General features: G+C 46.1%; 3 protein-coding genes across 8 annotated transcripts in view; 2 read left to right on the top strand and 1 right to left on the bottom strand.

Annotated features, from left to right (window-relative positions):
* TFIP11 (tuftelin interacting protein 11) overlaps positions 1-3,892 on the top strand; it is a 14,953-nt gene extending 11,061 nt beyond the window's left edge. For both annotated transcript variants that reach the window (XM_019755569.3, XM_074321523.2), the window contains exons 10-13: positions 421-664; positions 1,137-1,279; positions 1,733-1,898; positions 3,459-3,892. In XM_019755569.3, the coding sequence (XP_019611128.1) occupies positions 421-664; positions 1,137-1,279; positions 1,733-1,898; positions 3,459-3,814 (909 nt within the window). In that variant the 3' untranslated portion in view covers positions 3,815-3,892. The remainder of the gene's footprint in view (positions 1-420; positions 665-1,136; positions 1,280-1,732; positions 1,899-3,458) is intronic.
* SRRD (SRR1 domain containing) lies at positions 117-15,484 on the bottom strand. Of its 2 annotated transcripts, none has more exons than XM_019755574.3 (7): positions 15,276-15,484; positions 8,717-8,757; positions 7,088-7,347; positions 6,888-6,986; positions 5,599-5,753; positions 4,822-4,867; positions 117-4,402 (listed from the first exon to the last, which is right to left on the bottom strand). In XM_019755574.3, the coding sequence occupies exons 1-7, from the start codon at positions 15,434-15,436 to the stop codon at positions 4,181-4,183; spliced, it is 984 nt and encodes a 327-aa protein (XP_019611133.3). In that variant the 5' UTR covers positions 15,437-15,484; the 3' UTR covers positions 117-4,180. The 2 variants fall into 2 exon arrangements, with proteins under 2 accessions (XP_019611133.3, XP_019611134.3); XM_019755575.3 differs by having other exon boundaries at positions 3,972-4,402; positions 7,088-7,393; positions 15,276-15,351.
* The window catches only part of HPS4 (HPS4 biogenesis of lysosomal organelles complex 3 subunit 2), a 27,662-nt gene continuing 20,261 nt past the window's right edge, over positions 15,441-22,841 (top strand). For 3 of the 4 annotated variants that reach the window (XM_074321525.2, XM_074321524.2, XM_019755571.3), the window contains exons 1-4: positions 15,448-15,573; positions 17,119-17,656; positions 19,697-19,787; positions 21,245-21,388. In XM_074321525.2, the coding sequence (XP_074177626.2) occupies positions 17,616-17,656; positions 19,697-19,787; positions 21,245-21,388 (276 nt within the window). In that variant the 5' untranslated portion in view covers positions 15,448-15,573; positions 17,119-17,615. Of the gene's footprint in view, positions 15,574-17,118; positions 17,657-19,696; positions 19,788-21,244; positions 21,389-22,841 lie in introns of all 4 variants that reach the window. The other variant, XM_074321526.2, reaches the window with a different exon arrangement.

Here is a 22,841-nt window from a genome sequence, read left to right on the forward strand (position 1 = left end):
CGCACTTCTCTTCCTCTCAGTGCTGCTGAAACGCCTGCAGTTACGAGCTTGTTGGCACAGCTATTGCCCTCTGTTAATGCCAACCCTTTTCTCCCCAAAGCTCCTGGTAATAGGAATTCATTTTCTTGGTTTCTTTATTAAAATTAGAATTGTGCCATTTTTGAGATTTAATACAATTGCACTTATTTGTGAGTCAGTGTCTCTGTTTCGGGAAATGTAGTACAAAATGCCTGCGAAGCACCTTGGCTGCCTTTTTGTACCTAATGTGTCCCTCCATTGGAGACTGTGTCCCCCACATGTGCAAAGGGCTGGACCTGGGCCAGGAGAGTATGTGGCCTCCTCACCATTAACTACACAGGGCCTCATGAGACTGCCTCACAGGCTGCGTGAACTGCTGCTTCCCCCACACTCCCCCTGCAGGTGGAAAACTGGAACCCACTGACGGACACCGTCCCCATCCACTCCTGGATCCACCCGTGGCTGCCCCTCATGCAGGCGCGCCTGGAGCCGCTGTATTCCCCCATCCGCAGCAAGCTGTCCAGTGCCCTGCAGAAGTGGCACCCCAGCGACTCCTCTGCCAAGCTCATCCTCCAGCCCTGGAAAGATGTCTTCACCCCGGGCTCCTGGGAGGCATTCATGGTCAAGAACATAGTGCCCAAGCTGGGTAAGGATACAGGGAAAACGCACCCAAGTCCAGCAGCTTTGGTGCCCTGGTTTCTGTGGCCAGTAGTAATGATTGTGCTTCTTAAAACGTGGCCTTTAAGCTGGGTGACAGAGCTTAGCACATGACATTTCTCACCGTACAAGAGGTGCCATTTTGTGCACTGAGGCTGAATATAAATGAAACCAGAATCCTTAAGGCAGTGATTGAAGGCTACAGTGACCATGTCACACTCAGCGTGTCTCCTGGTTCCTGACTGGTGTGGTTTGGGCTTCCGGTAACAGGATAGCCAGTGGTGTTCTGAAATTCTCACGGTATTTAGTTCTAAATATGAGACTTATTTCTGAGTTAGAGAACGATGTGTAAGAATTACCAGGCCAAGAGTTAATGGCAGACCATAGACCAACACTGTCTGCTGGAGACTCTGCTCTTTGTGCTTCCGGGGCTTGGCCTTAGCCACTGCGTTCTCTCCTAGGGATGTGTCTTGGCGAGTTAGTCATTAACCCTCACCAGCAACACATGGATGCTTTCTACTGGGTCATCGACTGGGAGGGGATGATCTCCGTCTCCAGCCTGGTGGGGCTTCTGGAAAAGCACTTCTTCCCCAAGTGGCTTCAGGTACACGTTGTTTTGCTTTGTGTTTGGGGGATGGGATGGAGGCAGGGAGGAGTCACTCCATTCTGGGATGACTGTCAGGTGATAGTGCCCCAAGTACCTAAGGAACATAAATGGCACGGCAGGATAGGAAGGAGTTAGGCAATAACAAGAGTGACCATTTGTTGGCCATGTGCCACGTGCCCGAGGTCCCAAGCACCTGCTTTGCATTTGGGGCTAGGCACTCTGGTATCCCTGTTGTGTAAACGGGAGACTGAGGCTCAGAGTTTCCATGCAGGGGCACTCAGCTATCAGGCTGCCTCCCGATCCCACACTCCTAAGTGCCAGGCTTCGAGCCCCTAAAGGGTCACCAGCTTGTAGGACCAGGACCAAAACACAACGAATGGCCTCTTTGGATGTTTTGCCCCCATTGGTTGCTATTGTGGATGTAACTTTCTTATTTGTTCCTTTTGGCAGGTGCTGTGCTCCTGGCTCAGTAACAGCCCAAATTACGAGGAGATCACCAAGTGGTACCTGGGCTGGAAGTCCATGTTCTCAGACCAAGTGCTGGCACACCCGTCTATCAAGGACAAGTTCAATGAAGCCCTCGATATCATGAACAGGGCGGTGTCCTCCAATGTGGGTAAGTGGGCTTCTGCTGTGGATGTCCTGGCCCTGGGCTCCACAGCTCTGAACACAGAAATGCCACAGAATCAGAGTTTTCAGGTACCCGCGGGCTGCCTGCAGCTAGCGCACCCTCGGCTCTGACCGACCCTGACTCTTACCCACCAGACGGGGTTACACACTTAGCCGGCGCCCACGGCCAGCTCTCCTGGGAGGGGCGTCTTTCCCGGAATGGAGACTGACGGAGGCTGATTCACACCATGTGCGTCCACCTCTGGGCCCACCTTCGTAACCACTGTGCTGTGTGGCTTTTTAGGGTTCATCCCTGTCTGCTCGGCCAGCACTGGGGGTGCTACTGACGTGTAACAGCTCATAGCACGGCGCTGGGGCAAATGCTAACTCTTTGTAGTTACCAACCTCTCTCAGACCATTTTATTTACCTGTTAAAACAGCAGCCATACCTACCTTCTAGGTTTTATTTAAAAACCTACAGGGATTAAGTGAGTTGCTGTTTGTATATAGCGCTCAATAGGTGGTGACTTTGTTATGTCAGAAGTAGGCAGTTAATTGTTCATTTAGTACCTGTTCCCCAAATGATTCAGGTCTAGGTGGGTCCCTCTGCCCAGATCAGGAGTTGGGGCCCGGATCAGTTGGGGCCGATCCTGGGTCAGTGAGCTCACCTCTCGCAGCAGAGGCCACTGGGCTGTGTCCTCCAACCTTGTTTCACACAGAAGCTCGACAAGGCCAAGAGCTTATTCCAGGTCACACAGCTGAAGAGTGGCAACTGTGACTGGAATTTCTATTTCCTGAGCCTGTAATTCTTTCTGCTAAGCCCGTTATATGAAAACAGAGTGAGAGTTCATAGGTTGTGTAATCACATGATGTTTATGAGGCAGATACACTTCTGTGCGCTCTGCTTACCCAGGTCCTTTAAGCGACATCAGTGGGCCAGCTCCGTCCTCATACCTCCATCTAAAAGCTCCTCCTCAGCCTCTCCGGCCCCAGCTCCTGGAACCGCTCCCTGTCTGTACCCTCAGTTAGCTCTGGGCATTTGTGGGCCTGTGATTTCTCCCCTTCAACATCTCTGTTTCAGCTCTCCACCTACATTTTAAATTCTCCCAGGGTCAGGGGCCTGTGTGGGCAGGTTAAAAGTAGGACTAGTGTAGGCCATGTTCTCTAGATTCTACGAGCTGCCCGCTTGGCGTGTGGAGTAAAAACTACCCAGCAAGGTGGGAACAGAGTGGTGGCCGACAGCTGCATGGCTGACAGGTTTCCAGCTCGGGAAGGATAAACCCCTCGCAGATACTTCATACTATGCTGAATGTTTAATCATCTCTCTGGTTGCTAGGTATTAGCCAGGAATCTTCAGACCAATTTTTATGGGATTCCAGTCAGTGTCTAGGTGTCTGTTTGATCATCTGTTTAGTGCTCTGTGTCTCTGAGGCACAGCAGCCCTTCAGTGAGCCCGTAGGTTTTATGGGGATGGCACCTGGGGCGTGCCCAGAACTTGGCCCATCGCAGTCTCTGTTTCCGGGCGTGTTGGAACCCCTCCCTCTCCTCACCCTGCCCTGTCTCCCAGGTGCCTACATGCAGCCCGGAGCGCGGGAGAACATCGCCTACCTCACCCACACGGAGCGCAGGAAGGACTTCCAGTACGAGGCAATGCAGGAGCGGCGGGAGGCCGAGAACATGGCCCAGAGGGGCATCGGCGTGGCCACTAGCTCCGTGCCCATGAACTTCAAGGACCTCATCGAGACCAAGGCCGAGGAGCACAACATCGTCTTCATGCCTGTCATCGGGAAGCGACACGAAGGGAAGCAGCTCTACACCTTCGGCCGTATCGTCATCTATATTGACCGGGGCGTGGTGTTCGTCCAGGGCGAGAAGACCTGGGTGCCCACCTCCCTGCAGAGCCTCATTGACATGGCCAAGTAGGCCGCCAGGCAGGCCCGCGGGCTGGGTACCTGCGCCTCATGGGGACACGTTTGTGAATAAACAGTGTTTTAAACCGCCTGTGAAAGAGTAGCTTCTCTTTTCAGGAGCTATTCCCTATCCGACCAGGTCAGCGAGGAACGAAGGGTGTAAAACATGATAACGCTACTTTAGAAGTACGTACACTTTATACCACATCCTTCCACGGGCCTAGCGGCCTCTAAACAGGAGAGCCAGCTTGAGGGATTGCCTGTTCTCTTCGAAATTTGGCCTGCTGACTGCACAGAAAGTTCTCTGCAGTCCCTCCATGGCAGCGTCCCCTTCAGTCTCTGGTGGCAGCTGCTTCCGCCTCAGCCCACTTCAGATACATTACAGCGAGTTCGAGTCAGTAGCTGAAGGATCCTCAGTCTTGTTCCTGATGATTTCAAGGTCCTCACAGTCCCGATAGTCTGGTTCTTCCCGAAACGCCCACGTATGCGCGGAGAGTTGGTGGAGCTTTTGGACAGGGAACCAGTGGACGGAGGTATCATTAAACACGTCCGCGTACTGGGAAGTCTGAGGAAACTCGTGCTCCTCCAGTCCTTTCAAAATCTGAGCACAACAATTCAAACGTAAAAAGTATAAACTTGATTGTCACAGTAAACCCCGCTCTCCTGGGTTATGTTTTAGTCACCCCCTCACCCCCCATGTTATCCTTTGGGGGCAAAAAAAGGAATAGGATATTTTAAGTGCTTTTGTGCAATGTACTGGAAGCCCCAAAGGCAGAGGTTACATTGGAATGTGATACTGAAAATAAAGGAAATTAGGGAAAAATTAAGAGATGCGCTAACATGTTAGAGCTTTCTGGAACCAGACCCATCGACAGAGCTCATTGACAGTGCAGTAAGTTCGCTCTGCCTTCAGTTAGCCCATCATGAGCTTCCGCTACAGGGAAAGGCAGAATCCCTCACAGTGATGGAGAAGTAGGATTTCACACCCTTTCCTCCCAGCCCCTGCATTCAGAGAGATACCTTTGCAATGTAGGTATAATTTTTCTGCAGAATCCTTGTCAATAACCTAGGAAAAAAAATTAAAGCATGATTAAGAGGTACGAGAGTAGTTTTATTAGAGAAAGACAAGGTGATTTAAACATAGCAAGAATTTTAAAAATTAAGGCTGTACAGTAGGTTAAATATTCAGTAGGAAATGTGAATGCCCCAGTAACTACCCATTTCATCAAAAGAGGTGACAGAGCAAACACCTAGGCATCTCGAAACAGAAGGAGGGCATGTAGCTGCTAAAAAAATCCAATGTTTTTTTTCCCATTAAAAAATTCCCGGCCGGCTGGATGGCTGAGTTGGTTAGAGCGCGAGCTCTCAACGTGGTTGCCAGTTCAATTCCCACATGGGATGGTGGGCTGTGCCCCCTGCAACTAAAGATGGAAAACGGCGATTGGACTTGGAGCTGAGCTGCGCCCTCCACAACTAGATTGAAGGACGACGGCTTGGAGCTGATGGGCCCTGGAGAAACAAACTGTTCCCCAATGTTCCCCAATAAAATTCATTAAAAAAAAAAAAATTCCTGTTCATCATAAGGGAAGGGAGGGAATACTGGCAGAAAGACTCCCTAACTTGCTTCACGGCTTGACTCAGGCTTGACACCTCCTTTCTCTAGCCTTCTGTCCCGTGTCCTGTGGAAAAGCATTTCCAAGGACCACACAGCCATGGAAACGCATTCTGCTTGTGGATCCCTTGGAGGAATGGGCTTCCCCTCAGGGCCTGCCAGAATCTCGGGGTACCCAGGCTTACCGTTCCTCTAGTCCTCTGAAACTGTTCCCAATGATGACCATCTTGGAAAGGGCATCTACTGACCAGTTACTCCACAACAGATTGTTGTACAGGGCCGACCCACAATGGAGCATGTAAAAGATGGTGCACTCACCACAGACACTCCGTTTTCCTTCCTGGGGATACAGGATGCATAGACGTGAACACTTCTTACAACAGGGTGAGGGAGAGGCAAAGCCAGAGGAATGAGCTGGGGTTTCACCACAAAAAAATATAAGTAACAAAGTAACCATGTGAAGTGACAGATAAGTGACCTTATTGTGGTGATCATTTTGCAATATATCCGTGTATCAAATCACATTGTACACCTGAAACTTAACGCTGTATGTCAATTACATCAGAATAGTTCAGGAAAAAATGAACCGGGAGGAAAGCAAAGTGAAGTGTGAAATAGAAAAAAAAAGTACCATCGTGGAATAGTTACATTAATGGTGTGTATGAAATCTATAAAATTATATCAGACTAAAAGTCAGGAAATCATGTCCAGAAAGAGCTCCTGTTTACTTAAACGTGTGCCCCATAAACACAGAAAGCTCTGGATCAACAAAAGGACTTCTTGGGTCTGTGACAGCAAGGGCAGGAGGGCCGGCAATAGTTACTGTGTTTGGTAACCCGTCATGCTTCCTGTGTCACTTTCTGCTGATCCCTACCATAGCAGTCCTTGTCAAATGTCCCTTCCTGAGAACCACTGCTCCACGCACGGCCAAACTGCTTGGCAGGGAACACAAGGCCCTGCCCTCGCTGTCTGGCTCCTGCTACCCCTGGGCCCCTCCTCTCTTCTCTCTGCAGCTTCCCTTCTGTTAATAACACACGGCCAGCTCCACACAGGCTGCCTGCAACCGTGGGCCTGTCCCTCTAGCAAACTCCTGGTCGCCTTTCCAATCCCAGCTCAGACGCAGAGAACTTCCCTCCATCCCACCAAAAGCACAGGTTTCCTTTCCGTCTCAGGTCCTAGCACATGACTCGACCTCACTGATTCATCGTTTACTTGTGTACAGGCCACACGCCTTGATGTGACCGTGGGCTCCCTGGAGGCAGGGACTGGAGCCCATTGATCTTGGTCTCCCCAGAGCTCCTTGCCGAGCACAGAGCAGGCACTCAGAAAAGGTGACCTGAGTTAAATGGCAGCGTTTTAGGAGAAGCAAGCAAGCAGCGGGAAGGAATAACTGCTGTTTCAAAGGAAACAGAGGCTGGATCAGTTGGTGAGCAGTTACACAGGCCTCCCCATCCCACTTCCCTGAACCACTCACCTCGTTCTCACTGAGAACAATCACCCCAAGGGTATTAAGAACTGCAATTTCCAGTTGGCTAAACAGAGGGTCATACACCCAGCAATGACTTCTGGGAATCTGCAGAAGGGAAGAAGGAGTTGTTAATTTCACCCCAAATACCTGTGCACACCACGTGCGAGACCAAAGGAAGGGCAATAAAGAAGAGTCAAAAAATATACCTGGCACTTTTCCAGGAAGAGAAGCAAAAACGTGAGCTGGTGTCTAGCTATGACACAGGTGGAAAAGTTCCCAATGCCGTAACACACACACTTCCAATGACAGGTTCCCGTGAGCAGGGTTGCTCCTCGGGTGGAGCCGGGGACCACATCTGACTCCTCTGGTGATGAGTCAAGGTGCAGATTTCCAAGGGCTTCCGAAAGAGTCCCCACTGGTACCTTCAGTTGTTCCAGATGTTTCGCAAGACATTTGTTGATGGTTTCTGAAAGAGCAGGCCCCTGGGTCCAGTCAGAGGGCATGCTCCGACTCTGTGAACCAAATCATCCACAGTGGAAGCCCACGGATCCAGGGAGAAAAGGAGCAGGGCAGTAACAGCTGAGCCGGCCCACTCCCAGACACACCTGAGACATGTCCACCAAAACTGACAGGAGGTCCTGGTCTCTGGAAACCCACGGTTACAACCTCAGAAAACGTTTCAGCACAAAACAGGCTTCACTTATGGACACAGTTTCCATCTACCACTCTAATGTGAACTAATTCGTGTTTAATACGAGGTACCTGGTAAATGCAAGCTATGGTGGGAAGTACGGACTTTTTTATTGTGACAAAGAATAGAGGGGCAGAGCTCTCACTGGCACACTATAAATGGCTGGAAGTAGGAATATTCAATGTGTAAAAAGTTCAAAGGCAAAACAGTAGGCTGGGGCTTCTAGAGTCTCACGAACAATACTTTGTTTAAAGCTTCTCATAGAGTGGTGGGCTCTCCTGTCTGTCCTTTGATTACACTGGTGCTGAATTGAGTTGCACAAATCTGTATGCAAAACAAAAAGCAAAAAGCCATATGTTCCCACAATAAGATACCAATTTTCACTTATCAGCAAAGATATCTTTAAATCAGACCCCAGCCAGGAAAGGTTGCTCCTTTAGTCCTTGCTGGTAAAAGAATTGATAAAAAAGCTTTTTGGAAAACACTTGACAATGGACATCAGATTGGTCACTGCCTTTCACTGAATAATCTCACTTCTGGGAATATATCCTAAGATCATCCTAAATTTGGTAAAAGCTATATGCATAAAGGTGTTCACTGCAAAGTTATGAAAATAACTAAAAAAACAAAGAAAGGAAACAAACTTAAAAGTTCCTTAATAAAAATTATAACTATGGTATGTTCACTCCATGTATTAACATTTATGTTCCCACACATATTGTTTAAGAAGAGATTATAACACATGGCAGGAGGTGGTAAAGTCTGTACTGTAATCTCAAGAAAAAAGAGCAGGATAAATAAAAATTTCAACAGGAATGATAATGACAGCTACCATTTATTACCCCTGTGCAGCAGGCAAGCCCTGTTCTAAGCACTTAACTACACAGCCTCGTTTAATACTCAAAATTATGCAACAGGATAAGTACATACTCATCTCTATTCCACAGAGAAAGAAACTGAGGGTCAGCGTTAGTGCCCCAAACACACAGCTGTAAGGAAGACGGAAGTGGCATTAGAACCCAGCATGTACCCTGCTGCTCCGTGAAGCACACTGTCATCAAAGGAGGGTGGGATTCCTTCCTTTGCTCACATTCAGGCCCCCCTCCCAGCCCACTACCCCCAGCCTTGGCGAGGTGGTACTCACCTAGAGCTGAACTCCAGAAATCGGAAATAAGCAGGTCCTCCCTGATGAAACAAACAAACAAAAAGAATCGTGCGGTCATCTCTCATCCTTTTCGGGGCCACCCTAACAGTGACCTTCCTCTTGACCGTAATCTGGAGGTGGGAGCATGATGGAGTACACACAGACGCAGAGCCCACCCCTGAGTGACAAGAGGACACGTGGCGAACATGTCCTGAGTCAGAGCACAGACTTCTGGGGCTCAGAAAGGGCAGCAGGGGTTCACAGAGGGTAGCAGAGGGGGTCTTCTGCAGAAGGTCCCCAATTCCCAGGAACAGGTCTTGGTCTGTTCTGTATCCCTGGTCCCTAACAGAGCCTGGCACAGAGGCGCAGCTCCGTGAATAGTTGTTCAATGCCCAAATGTGGCCTCTCTCAGGTTCAGTTTCCTCATCTCCATAAAGGAGAGATTAGACTACCTGTCTATTACTTAAATGGTTAACACTCAGCACAGAGCCTCGTACACAGCAGGTACTAAATAAACAGGCTTTGTTATGATAAATAATTCCAAGGGGAAAGTAAGAGAAGAGACAAACCCAGTGTCTGGGCTTTCCTTATTCAAGTCAACTGTTTCCACAAACCCAGAGCAAAACACAGTCAAAAGTGTATTAAAATGAACTGAATGAATTTGCCATTCAAAAGACACAGAGTGGCTGAATGGATAAAAAACCAAGACCCATCTGTATGCTGCCTACAAGAGACTCCTTTCAGATATAAGGACACACACAGACTTAAAGTAGAGGGATAGAAAAAGATGTTCCATGCAAATGGAAAGCAAAAGAAAGCTGAGACATCCATAATTATATCAGTCAAAACAGACTGTAAAACAAAGAGATACCAAAATGTGGGATGCAGCAAAAGCAGTACTAAGAGGGACGTTCGTAACCACAAGTGCTTACTTCAAGAAACAAGAAAAGTCTCAGATAACCATCCTAACTTTACATCTCAAGGAACGACAAAATAGAAGGAAAAAATAAGCCCCAAGTTAGTAGGAGGACGGAAATAACAGAGATTAGAGCAGAAATAAATAAGACACTAAAAATACAGAAAAGATCAACGAAAGTAAAACCTGGTTCTCTGAAAAGATAAAATTGACCTTTAGTACATTCCCCAAGAAAAAAAGGAGTGGATTCAAATAAATAAAATCAGAAATGAAAGAAGAGATACTACAACAGACACTACCGAAATACAAAGGGTCATAAGAGATTATGGTGAACAGTTATATGACAACAAATTGGACAAACTAAAAGAAACGAATGAATTCCTAGAAATGTATAAGCTTCCAGAACTGAATTATGAAAAAATAGAAAATCTGAATAGACCAATAACTAGTAAGGAGATTGAATCAGTAATAAAAAACCGTGCAGCAAACAGAAGTCCAGGACCAGATGGCTTCAGTGCTGAATTCTGCCAAAGATTCAAAGAATTAATACCTGTCTTCCTCAAACTCTTCCAAAATACAAAAGAGGAAGGAACTCTTCAAAACTCATTTTACAAGGCCAGCATTACCCTGATATCAAGACCAGACAAGGACACCACAAGAAAAGAAAACTAAAGGTCGCTATCCCTGATGAACAGAGATGCAAAAAATCCTCAGCAAAACATTAACAAGCCACATTCAACAATACAGTTGACCCCTGAACAACACAGGCTTGAACTGTGCAGGTCCACTTATACTCAGATTTTTTTTTCAATAAATATATCAGAACATTTTTTGGAGATTTTCAACAATTAGAAAAAATTCACAGACAAGCCACATAACCTAAAAGGTTGAAAAAATTAACAAAAAGTTAAGTATGTCATGACTGCATAAAATATATTTAAATACTAGTCTATTTTACCATTTGCCACCATAAAGTACACACAAATATATAAGATGTTAAAATTTATCAAAACTTACGCACACACAATGTCAACATCACAGAGGATTAAGACCCCTTTGTATCTCCTCTTAAATTTACAACAAGTCAGACCTCTGTAATCCAACAAAGTTTCCTCTGCTCAACACAAACACGCCTGAGAGATCCACACACCAGTACATCTGAAGGTGAGTGCACTGGAACGCAGGGGGAGGTGGGACGGGGAAACAACAGGGACGGTGTCCACAAACGCGGTTCAGCAGCCATCGTGGCCCCAGCTAATAGAATTTGGTAGTGGTGGAGGAGCTGAGGTGCAGCACCCATACTATGGCCCAGTGGAGAGTAAGAAGACAGAAGCAGTGTTGGCTCTGGAGAATCCGGCGCCCTCCTCCATTCATTGTGAACGAACCTAGTAGCAGCAGAGAGATGCATCTATGGCTCCCTGTCTACAGCACAGCAGTGCTGAGGGCCATAAGGAACAAGGAAGCAGTGTTGCAGGCTTGCAAACTCATCTACTCCCCATCCACCACATCCCCTCACCACGGTGGTGGTCCCCCGACACTGAGGCGACTTGGACACAGCAGGGACACCTACCATCCTGGTCACCCAGATGTCAAATTTCCACAACTGCAGTGATGTTTCCCTCACTGCAACCCCAGAAGACAAATAGTGCAGGTAACAGAACACAAAAACATGTGCTATAACACCAACTATAGTGGTACCTTAGTTTTTTAACGTAATCCGTTGCAGAAGACCGTTTGAGTTCTGAAATGTTCAAAAACCGAGCTAAGGTTTCCCCATAGAAAGTAATGCAAAATGGATTAATCCATTCCAGACCTTTAAAATCAACCCATAAAACTGCAAATTTAGCATGAATTTTACTATCTAGTGACACCATAGATCCATAAAATTTATGGCGTTTGTAAACCGAAATGTTCGTCAACGGAGACGTTTGAAAACCGAGGTACTACTACTGTACTGGAAAACAAAAGACCTCTACTTATCAACTTAAATTAAGATTAAAGCGATACCCAAACAAGAAAAGTGTTCACTACCTCAAATGCACATGCAGAGGAACAATCCGTCAAGTACCATGAAAAACCAAGATAACATGGTAACACAGAAAGATGTCAAGTCTCCAGAAACCAAACTCAAAGTAACAGAAGACTGTGATTTAAATGATAAAGAATTCAAGATTACAGTTATGAAGAAACTCAACAAGACAAAAGAAATCTCAGAAAAGCTTTCTTTCTCACAAAAGAAAGCTCAGGAACAAAATTAATGACCAACAGGAGCACTTTGCCAAAGAGAATTAAACTATAAAAAAGAATCAAAAAGAAGTTCAGGGGCTGAAGAATGCAATAAATGAAATGAAGAATGTGTGAGAGAGCACTGGAAATAGCACAGACCAGATGGGAGAGAATTAGCAAGTTCAAAGACAGAAATCTAAAAATGATTCAGGTGGAAGAAAAGAAAGGACTAAGGGTTTTAAAAAATGAAAGAACTCTATGAGAACAATCTGACTCCATTAGAAAGAGCAACGTAAGGAAAATGGGCATCCCAGCAGGAGAAGAGATAGAGAAGGGAACAGAGTCTATTCAAAGAAATAATTGATGAGAACCTCCCAAACGTAGGGAAGGAACTGGGAATTTGAATATAACAAGATAATGGAACTTTATTATCTCAAGGCAAAAACACTTTCTCCAAGCAACATTATATTAAAACTGTCAAAAGTTCATGATAAAGAAAGAATTCTCAAGTCAGCCAGGGAAAAAACACACTAACCTACACAGGAAACCCATCAGATTATCATCAGATTTCTCAGTAGAAACCCTATGGGCCAGGAGAGAGTGGAATGATATGTTCAAAATACTGAGAGAGAGAAACCACCAACCAAGAATAATATATCCGGCAAAGTTATCCTTTAGACATGAAGGAGAAATAAAGGCTTTCCCAGACAAACAAAAGCTGAGAAAATTTACCACCACAAGACCTGTATTAGAAGAAATGTTGAAAAGACCTCTTCTACCTGACATGCAAAGACGAAAGTATACCAAACTTTGAGTAAGGTGACAGACAGACTAAAGTAGGAAACTGCAACTGTATTTCAGAATAGAGTATTAAACACTGAATTATAACATCAAGATTAGAGGGGGAAAAAGCATTACAAAAAACTATAGCTATTGCAATTTGGTAATAAACACAGATAAAAAAGGATAATTTGTGACAATAAACATAACAGGGGAGGAGGAAAATAACTGAACTTATGTAGGCAAATGAAGATAAGATGCTATCAGAAGGAAAAGGACTATTTTATCTATGAGACATTTTATACAAACCTCCATGGTAACCACAAAACAAAAATCCAAAGATGAGACACAAAACATTAAAAAAACAAAAACAGGAAATGGAAAAAAGCCTCTTAGAAAACCACCAAACCAAAACAGGAGACAGAAACACAGGGAAAAAGAAACAATGGCGATACAGAGCAACCAGAAAACAAACGATAAAAGCTCTCATATATCATAGTCATCCTAAATGTAAATGGACTGAACTCATCAATCAAAAAGCACAGAGTAGCTAAATAGATTAAAAAAACAAGATGTACCTATATGCTGCCTTCAAGGGACCCATCTCAGCTGCAAAGACAAACAGGCTTAAAGTGAAGGGGTGGAAGATGATACTCCAAGCAAATGGTATCCAGAGAAAAGAGAGCGCAGCCATACTTCTGTCAGAGTGAATAGATTTCAAGACAAAAAAAAAAAAAAAACTGTAACAAGACACAAAGATGGGCACTTTATAATGATAAAGGGGACAATACATCAAGAAGACATAACATTAATACATATGCACACAATCTAGGAGCACCAATATATAAAACAATTATTAACAGATCTAAAGGGAGAAATATGATTTTACAATAACATTAAGAGACTTTAATACCCTACTTATGCCAATGGGTAGATCATTCTGACAGAAAGTCAACAAGGAAACATCGGTCTTAAATGATACATTAGACCAGATGGACTTAATAGATATTTTTAGAACTTTCCATCCCCAAATGACAGAATACACATTCTTCTCAAGTAGACATGCACCATCCTCAAAGACAGACCATATGTTGAGACACAAATAAGTGTCAATAAATTTAAGATTTAAATCATATCAAGCACCTTGTTGGACCACAATAGTATAAAACTAGAAATCAACTGTAAGAAGAAAGCTAGAAAAATCACAAATATGTGGAGATTAAGCAACATACTACTGAATAACTATTGGGTCAAAAAAGAAATAAAAGAAAAAATTAAAAGACACACAGAGACAAATGAAACTGAAAATATGACACATCAAAATTTTTTGGATACAGCAAAATCAGTACCAAGACGAAAGTTTATAGCAATACAGGCCTAGCTCAAGAAACAAAAAATCCTGAACAATCTTACAGTACACCTTAAGGAACTAGAAAAAGAAAAACAAAGTCCAGGGCCGGCCTGGTGGCTCAGGTGGTTAGAGCTCCGTGCTCCTAACTCTGAAGGCTGCCGGTTCGATTCCCACATGGGCCAGTGGGCTCTCAACCACAAGGTTGCCAGTTCAACTCCTCAAGTCCCACAAGGGATGGTGGGCTGCGCCCCCTGCAACTAGCAACAGCAACTGGACCTGGAGCTGAGCTGCGCCCTCCACAACTAAGACTGAAAGGACAACAACTTGAAGCTGAATCGCGCCCTCCACACCTAAGATTGAAAAGACAACAACTTGACTTGGAAAAAAAGTCCTGGAAGTACACACTGTTCCCCGATAAAGTCCTGTTCCCCTTCCTCCCTTCCCTAATAAAATCTTAAAAAAAAAAAAAAGCGAACTGGATCCGAACTGAGAAGCTATAAGCCACTGTTCAGGGACTCAGAGAGTAGACAGAATTGAAAAAAGCTGCCCAGAGGCTGCCCTAATGTTCGTCACTGAGAGTAAAGGAGAGTTCTAAGGTCCAGGGAGGGCTTTGTAACTGCTGAGTGTGCACAGGACATCAGCGTGTGAAGTGTTGGGTGCGCTCGATCAGGGTAGTGGGGACTGCACCACACTTGGGGGTGCAGGTAGAAGCAGGAAGCCACTGGGGGAATAGTGAAAAAGTTGAGGAGGAGTAACAATGTCAAGTTGTACGGAAAGTGCCTTAAGAGTTTTCCATACATACGCACACTCGTTGCTATCGGCATCTTCTGAGATCCCAGAAAAAGTCACTGCTGCTTTTTCCTCAGGCTCAGTCAGCTGGTCAGCCAACTTTCTTATTCAGTGGTAACCTCAGTCACCATCGCCTCTTGACCCTAATTCTGGGGGAGCGGAGCGCATAATCTGTACGAAATGGTTTACGTGAACTAAGTCACTGAATTCTTCAAACAAGCCTATATGGGTACTATTTTCATGCCAACCTCACAGATGAGAAAACTGAGGCGGCGATGACAGCACGTGCAGCTGTAACTGCAGTAAGAGGAATGACCACCTTGATTGAGCGCTTACTGTATAACCCAGTCTGTAATGCACTCGTTCCCTCCGTTAAAGCCTCACAACCACCCCGTAAAGGGTTTGCAGTTACTCCCACTTCACATATGGAGAGACTGAGGCTCGGAGAGGTTCCCACGAGCAGTAAGATTCGGACCCGGGGCCGATCCCGCTCTCACCCGGCCTCCCGGAGGCGACGGAGCACAACCTCGCGGTCCACGTCAGGCTCCGCCTCCGGGGCCCGGGCGGCCGCCGCCTCCCTGGGCCGCGGACGTCGAGCGGCAGAGCGTCTCCTCCGCGGAGCCGCAACGCGCCAGGGATCCAGCGCCGCGGCCGCCATTGGCCCCAGGAGTCGCGGGCGCGCGGCGCACGCGTCCTACGTCATCGCCGCGCGCCCGCCCCGCGGAAACTTTAGGAGGCAGGAGGTGGGCGGCGCGGGCGGCGCGTGACCCTGTGGCCTCTCCGCCGCGCGCGCAGGTACCGGGCGGGAGTCGCTGGCGCCCCGCTGCCGCCCACACTCCGGGTCCCGATCCCCGATCCCCGATCCCCGATCCCCGATCCCCGATCCCCGATCCCCGATCCGACTGGCTACTCCGGAGGGTGGGCGGCGCGGGGACGCCGGGAGGCAGGACCGCGGCCGAGAGCGCCTCATCGCGGCCTCTGGGTGCCGTGACCCGGCCCAGACTGACCCCCGCGCCTTTGCTCACCAGTTCCCAGCACCCTGGAGCTGAGGCCACACACCTCCTGGTGCCCTAGAGGGTGACCGATGGCTTCCAGGCTCTTCGCAGACGTTAGCGCCTTGCAGACCGACTTGAGGCCACTTCCTACACCACCTCCTCGCCCCTCCCCTCAGGCCATTACCTGCCACTCTTGACTCCCCTGGGTCGTTACTGCTACTTCCCAGGCTGCCAGAGCCTCCTCTGGTCACATCCCAACACCTTCCCTACCCCTGGGCCATTTCCAGCCTCTACTGGACCCTGTAGAGATAGAGTGGACCTTGGCAGTGTAGGGCCCGGTCTCCTGGAAACGGGATGAAGGGTTTCAGGCTGCCGCCCTAGGTCCAACAGCTTAGATGCCTCTCCACAGGCATCCGCGTATGCTTCAAAGAATACCACGAATGTGACCCTATGGAGACCCACCCCAAGATATTTAGAGCCGAGAAAAGATAGGGATTGTACAGGCCATCAGAGATTCAGTGGGATCCTCTCTAGAGACTTCGTTCTACCAAACAAGCTTTAAAAAAACTCTCTTGTGTTCCCCAGGGGGATGACAGATGGTGAGAAAGCATTTGTAACCAAGTCGCTGGGGACTTGAATCTTGGAGAAAGTGACAGTAGACATCCAGTTTGAGAAAGTGACAGTAGACATCCAGTTTGAGGGAACAAAGGGTTGTCTCGTGGAAGGATTAGACCTTGTTTTATTTTCCTGGAGAGTGTTATGCAGACCAGTGTGTGGAGGTTCCTGGGAGGACAGTTTTAGCTTGGTGTGAGGATAAATTTAATACTGAGTTACCTCTCTCTGAAGGGAGTAAGCGAGAGACAGTCAGGTCATTTTTGAAGATGAGCATGAGGGTTAGAGTAAATGATGCCAGGGTCCCTTTGGACTCTGAAATTCCGTGGTAGTCTGAGTTGTCTTTCCTCTTGAGAGTTTGACAGCCACTTGTTAAATTCTCTGTCTGTCTTTTGGAAATGCGCCCATCTCCAGAATTCTACATGTTCAGGTTATTTTTGGGCTGTCAAGGTGACAGTTCCTTAATTTGAGTTCCATTATCACTGCAGCCACTGCCTTATTTGTATAGCTGTCCTTCACACGCAGAGCTTCACCCTGGTTATTTCACCTTCTGTGAGATATCACTGTTCAAGACACGAAGGGATTTATTCAGAAATCCTGCTACCCTATCTTTTTTTTTTGTTTTGAAACCGTTTTCTAGAAAGCTCTTTTGAAGTATACCATTTGCCTAACCCTGCTGAGTCACATGCTCTCTCGTGGGTTTCTGAAATAATCTATCTTGTGTTTATTTTAGTGCCAAGGCACTGATGTTTGAACAGGAAGCTTCAAAACTTTTAAAAGAACCTCCGGAATCGCTTTGAACCCGACAAGCTATCAGACAAGAAATCACCCCAGAACACTGCCTCGAGCATGCACCTCCCCTGTTGGGCTTTCCTGTTGAACAGTTTTTTGAAGAGCTTATTCTGCAGAGAGCCAGAAAGCTGATGCTCACAGAACCACATTAGTGGATCTGACTTTTCTGGTAGAATTCTCTTGCTTTCTTATATCCTCTCCCAGAGTTTTCAGAGGCGTGGAGGTATGCATGGAACCGAGGGCCTGCAAGGAGGGAAGTAGCACTTTCATACTGAGTGAAAACTAAGCAAGTGACAGTTGTGACTGAAAACACCCAAACCTCCCACATCCGGATTCATAGGATCGGGGGACACAGAGGAACGGTCACTGCTGGGGAGAAAGAAGCCATAACTGGAAAAGAAAGCACAAATAAAGAGAATGAGGGCGACTGGAAAGTAAATGGCCACCTCTACCTCAACGGAGACGAAGTCAGCCTCCTGGTGAGTAGCGAGGTCTGCCAGGGTTTAGTTCCTGCCAGGCTGCTGGACAGATGTTTGGGGTTACCTGACCCCCCCCCCAGCCAGATGACCTCGATTTTATTCAGAAAACAATAAAAAGCCCTTTTCCTCAGAGCCGCTGAATCAAGCGTGTGAGCCATTTCTCACCAAAGCTGACATGTTGCAACCTTGCAAGCCTCTTGCATTGTTCAAACGAGTCCAGCATTACTGGTAGATTATAGAAGAGATAACCATGGTTGTTGGATCGTGCTAATATGGCTTTGATAATACTTCTTGTGCGCATGGGAGTCTTCACTTTTGAAAGACCAGAAGTGGTTGCACTGCAGAATTACACCATGAGATGTTTGGCCAGCCTTCAGATTAGCTCTCAAAGGGCATTACGCAACGTCTGCCTGCAGCTCCATTGCTTTCTCAACCCCAAATGTGTTAAGCCTCTCGCGTAATTGGGTTCAGCAAACATTAATCAAGGAGATGAGCATGGAAAGGCATAGTTTAAATAGAAAGAGCAGGGTTTACTGACTGACGTATGTGTGTGGAAGTAAAAAAGATGGGGAAGTTCGAAATGACACCCAGGTTTTCTTGTGTGTGCCTGGAAGAGTGGGGGCGCTTTCACCCAGAGAACATATGGAAAGGGTAGAATGGGGCCCGATCGTGGGGTTTCCAAATTGAGTTTGAAACATTTTTAAGGCTTTTCGAGCTGGACTTGTCCGGCAGCCAGTTGCACGTCTGGAACTCAGGAAAGCAGACTATTGGAAATTGAGTTATTGCTTGGCCTCAGTAAGATAAGGTGGGAGCCAGAGAGGGTGGAAGGCGGTCCAGGGGAGCAGAGCACAGAGTGGTCACAGCGCCTCCTTCTCAGGCCCTAGCCTGCTAGGTGTGCTTTCGGAGGTTTAGGAGTGAAACTTAGGGCCAGCCTTTGTGGAGTTTGCTTTGTGGTCTTAAAGAAGTAATTATAATTGTCCTGCAGAGCAGACTGTACGAACTTAGGGACGAACAGAGGGTTGTGGAAATTGAGAAGACAGATTCCTCTGGGGGTCAGAAGTTGGATGAGGGCTCACGTTTGGGTTGTCCTCGTAAGTTTTTTATTTTTGTGCTTTTTTTTTTTTTTAAAGATTTTATTATTGGGGAAGGGGAACAGGACTCTATTGGGGAACAGTGTGTACTTCCAGGATTTTTTCCAAGTCAAGTTGTTGTCTTTTCAGCCCTAGTTGTGCAGGGCGCAGTTCAGCTCTATGTCCAGTTGCTGTTGTTAGTTGCTGGGGGCGCTGCCCACCATCCCTTGGGGGAGTCGAGGAATTGAACCGGCAGCCTTGTGGTTGAGAGCCCACTGGCCCATGTGGGAATCGAACCCGCAGCCTTCAGAGTTAGGAGCATGGAGCTCCAACCGCCTGAGCCACCAGGCCGGCCCTCCTCGTAAGGTTTTGACAGACAGTGAGGGGTTCGGTCCTTCTCTGTGAACTCACAAAGGCCCCTGTTTTTCCCGTTATAGATTCACCATCCTGCATTGAAACATCCGGTGGCCCCAGGGCCAGCAAAAGCAGTGCCCACTGTAGGCCCTCAGTAATGTTTGTTAAATGAATCGATAAATTCCTGGTCAGAAGGATAATTCAGGAGCTCATCGTGCCCAGCGGGAGTGCATCTGTGACATCCCTAACTTACTGTGTTCTCAGAGCCTTAAAAGACAGCTTACTAAACCATGTGGTTAGATAGTTATGGTTCAGCGTCTCAAATAAGAGGTGTCATTGTGGGCGCCCCGTCTTTCCTTAGCCACTCGTCTGTCTTTCACACAGATGGTTTGACAGCTGGATAGAGGCATATTTTTAGTTTGACTCAACTGCACTTACAAAATGGTTTTTATCTATTTGTAGCCACTGAGTCCCTTCTCTGGGGCCACCAGAAGGCTTTTCAAACTCTTGAGTAATGAGCTCTTCTTGGGCTGGGAACTCAGTAGGAAACTGTGTTTTGCAAATGCCCTGATCACTGGATGAAAGAAAACATGACTCCATTCTGTTCTCTTGCCAGGTGGAACTATTTTTTCCTTTATGACGGTTCAAAGGTAAAGGAAGAAGGAGATCCAACAAGAGCGGGCATTTGTTACTTTTATCCCTCTCAGGTAAGCCACATATGTGTTCTTGTTCTGTGGGGACCCTTGGCCTCAAAGCGGACGACTTTTCAAAAGTAGAGGGTTTCTATTGGGACAAGTTCCTTGGGCAACCTACGCAATGGCCCTTTCTGCTCTCTTGTTCTTAGTTGTACTGTGGCTTGTTCTGGCCTTAAAATTTCCAGGCAGCTCAGTTCTTCCATTTTCTCTAGCTTTCTGTTACCATGATGATTTTCTGTCTGCCCCCATTGCTCCCAATTTTTGATCAGCTCATTTAAAAAATAAAACGTATTCAAACATATGAAAAGTAGAAAGGAGAATATACCTGTCACCAGTTTTAACAGTTGTCAACACTGCCAGTTTTATATGACCTCACCTAACCTCTCTCCCCTCCTTTTTTTTTTTGGAGTGTTTTGAGGCAAATCCTACACATTGTGTCATCTCACCGGTATCAGGTGACATCTCTAAATGAAAAGGACTTTTAACATCATACCTAACGAAAGTTACAATAATTAGTAACAATAATTCAAATTTTGCCTGATTACCTTAGATGTTACTTAGACGTACCTTCCTTCCGTCTTTGCTTCCTTCTCCCTTTCTCTCTTTCCTAGTCAGGATCCAAACAAGATCCACATACTCCATTTGGCTTTTTTGTGTTTTAAGTCCCTTTTACTGTTAACACTCCTCACCCACTCGTTCTGTCCCCCCGAGACCACTGAACTACTGAAGAAACCAGGTTATTTGTGCAGTAGAATGTGAGGTCCCCGCTCTGGATTTGGCTGGACTTTCTTATGGTGGTGTCACTTAGTGTCTTCCCTCTGCTGTGTTTCCTTTAAACTAGTAGTAAGATCTAGAGCCTCGATTAGGTTCAAGTTCAGTCCTTTTAGGCAAGAATTCTTCCTAGGCGGGGCATACATTTTCTGTCCATTACACAATGTCTGGCCACCCACTGTAAGATCGATTGGGACGTCTGTATACGCGTGTTCGCTCATGTGATTACCCTCTGACTTGGCTAATTGGGATTAACCTGTGCTGCTCTGGCCGTTGTGCAGGGGATTTGAACAGGGATGAAAGGCTCATGCTTCTACCCATGCACGTGGGTTAACTTGTAGGATATAATCCTGGGAACAAAAATGTAGTCCTGTGCAGTCACCTGTGTGTTCACTGTGGGCCTCCTGGGACAGTTCATTCATCTGGGCAGGGGTTGGCAAACTGTCTAGAAAGAGCTAAGAGTGAATGTTTTAGGCTTTTGCAAGCCACCTGAGGTCGCTGTCACGTATTCTTTGTTGTTGTTTTGACAACCCTTAACAAAAATGTAAAAGCCACCCTTGGCGCATGGGCCATGTACAAACAGGTGGCCAACGAGATCTGGCCTGCAGGCTGTATGGTGTGCCAACCCCTGCTCTAAGGAAGGACACAAGAGTTCAACAGTTTCAACTGCCTGTCTGGAATTCACTCCTTTCCCGTAGACCCTGCTTGACCAACAGGAGTTGCTTTGTGGACAGATTGCTGGAGTTGTCCACTGTATTTCTGACATCTCTGGCTCTCCTCCCGCTCTCATTCGTCTGCGGAAACTTAAGTTCGCTGTAAAGGTTGATGGAGATTACCTTTGGGTAAGTTTACCAGGCAGAATCAGTGCCGACAAGGTCCCTTCTACCACGAGTCACTTGTCTTGGTGATAAGAATTGTGATGATGAGGTTTACAAAAGTAATGCTTTCTATGGTTCTCAAGCCTACAATCTCCTACCCTGTCCCCATGTGCTTTGTCCAGTATCATCCACAATTCCTGTGTCACTCTCCGCAGGTGCCCATCCTAACTGAGTGCTCCCCAAAACATTTCTGACATATCCTGCATTGCACATGGCTGGTTGTCCGCTCTTTTGAAAGGCTTAATTAACCCAACCTAAGGAAATTCTCTTCGTGATGCAAATTGAGTTTTTAATCCCCATCTTTTCTTCTTTATACTCTCTATACTTCCCTCTACTCTCCACACTTACCGGCTAAGTGACCCACAAACTCTTAAGACACTGATGCATATATGTTAGGTTTCAAAGAACCATTAAAAACAAAAAAGAAAAACCATTTCTTTACAACAGGCAGTACCCTATACGCTCAAGTGCTCTTTTCCCATGCCTACACTTACTTTAAACTCTTCCCTAGGTGAAGCGACGTTTAAGTGTAAGGAAATATATTCAGCTTTGTAGGTATTCTTTACAGCATCTTATGAACATGTAGAACTTGACAGTGAATACTCGTATAGTTCACCCTTGAACAACACAGGTGTGAACTGTGTGAGTCCACTTATATGTGGGTTTTTTTCAATAAATACTATAAATGTATTTCCTCTTCCTTAGGATTTTCTTAATAACATTTTCTTTTCTCTAGCTTACTTTATTGTAAGAATACAGTGTATAATACATATAACATACAAAATATGTGTTCATTGACTCTTTATGTTAATTGGTAAGGCTTCCGGTCGACAGTAGACTATTAGTAGTTAATTTTTCAGGGAGTTAAAAGTTATATGCAGATTTTCAACTGCATGGGGTGTTGGTGCCCCGAACCCCCACAATTGTTCAAGAGTCAGCTGTACTTCCTAGATTCTGCGATGCATGTTTCATTATCGTTGCTTTATCCCATAGTTATTCACCCCTTTATCTTCCTACCAATCCCGTTTTTATTTTAGTGCTTTTCAAAGTTCTACACATCAGTATACTCCTCCCCTCCTCCCAGCCCAGCTCCAAATAGCTCATCTTGCATAAGGTTAACAAGAAGTCAGTATTTGTTTGTGGTTCTTCTTTTCTTTTGAGTTAAATTTATATATGATGAAATACACAAGGGTGAGTGTACCATTTGATGGATTTGGGCCAAATGATGCATCTTCCACACAAATCCCTATCAAGATACAGAATATTAGCATCACTCCAGAAAGTTCAATCTTTTGTCCTTCCCCAATTCACTATAACCACCCCCGCTGTCTCACGCAACCATTGCTGTGATTTTTTTCTGCCATAGATTAGTTCTACCTGTTCCAGAGTGTCACATGAGTGAAATAATACATGTACG

The sequence above is a fragment of the Rhinolophus sinicus genome, chromosome 9, assembly GCF_057876585.1.
Source record: "Rhinolophus sinicus isolate RSI-liver-muscle chromosome 9, RSI-T2T, whole genome shotgun sequence".
Classification (NCBI taxonomy): Eukaryota; Metazoa; Chordata; class Mammalia; order Chiroptera; family Rhinolophidae; genus Rhinolophus; species Rhinolophus sinicus.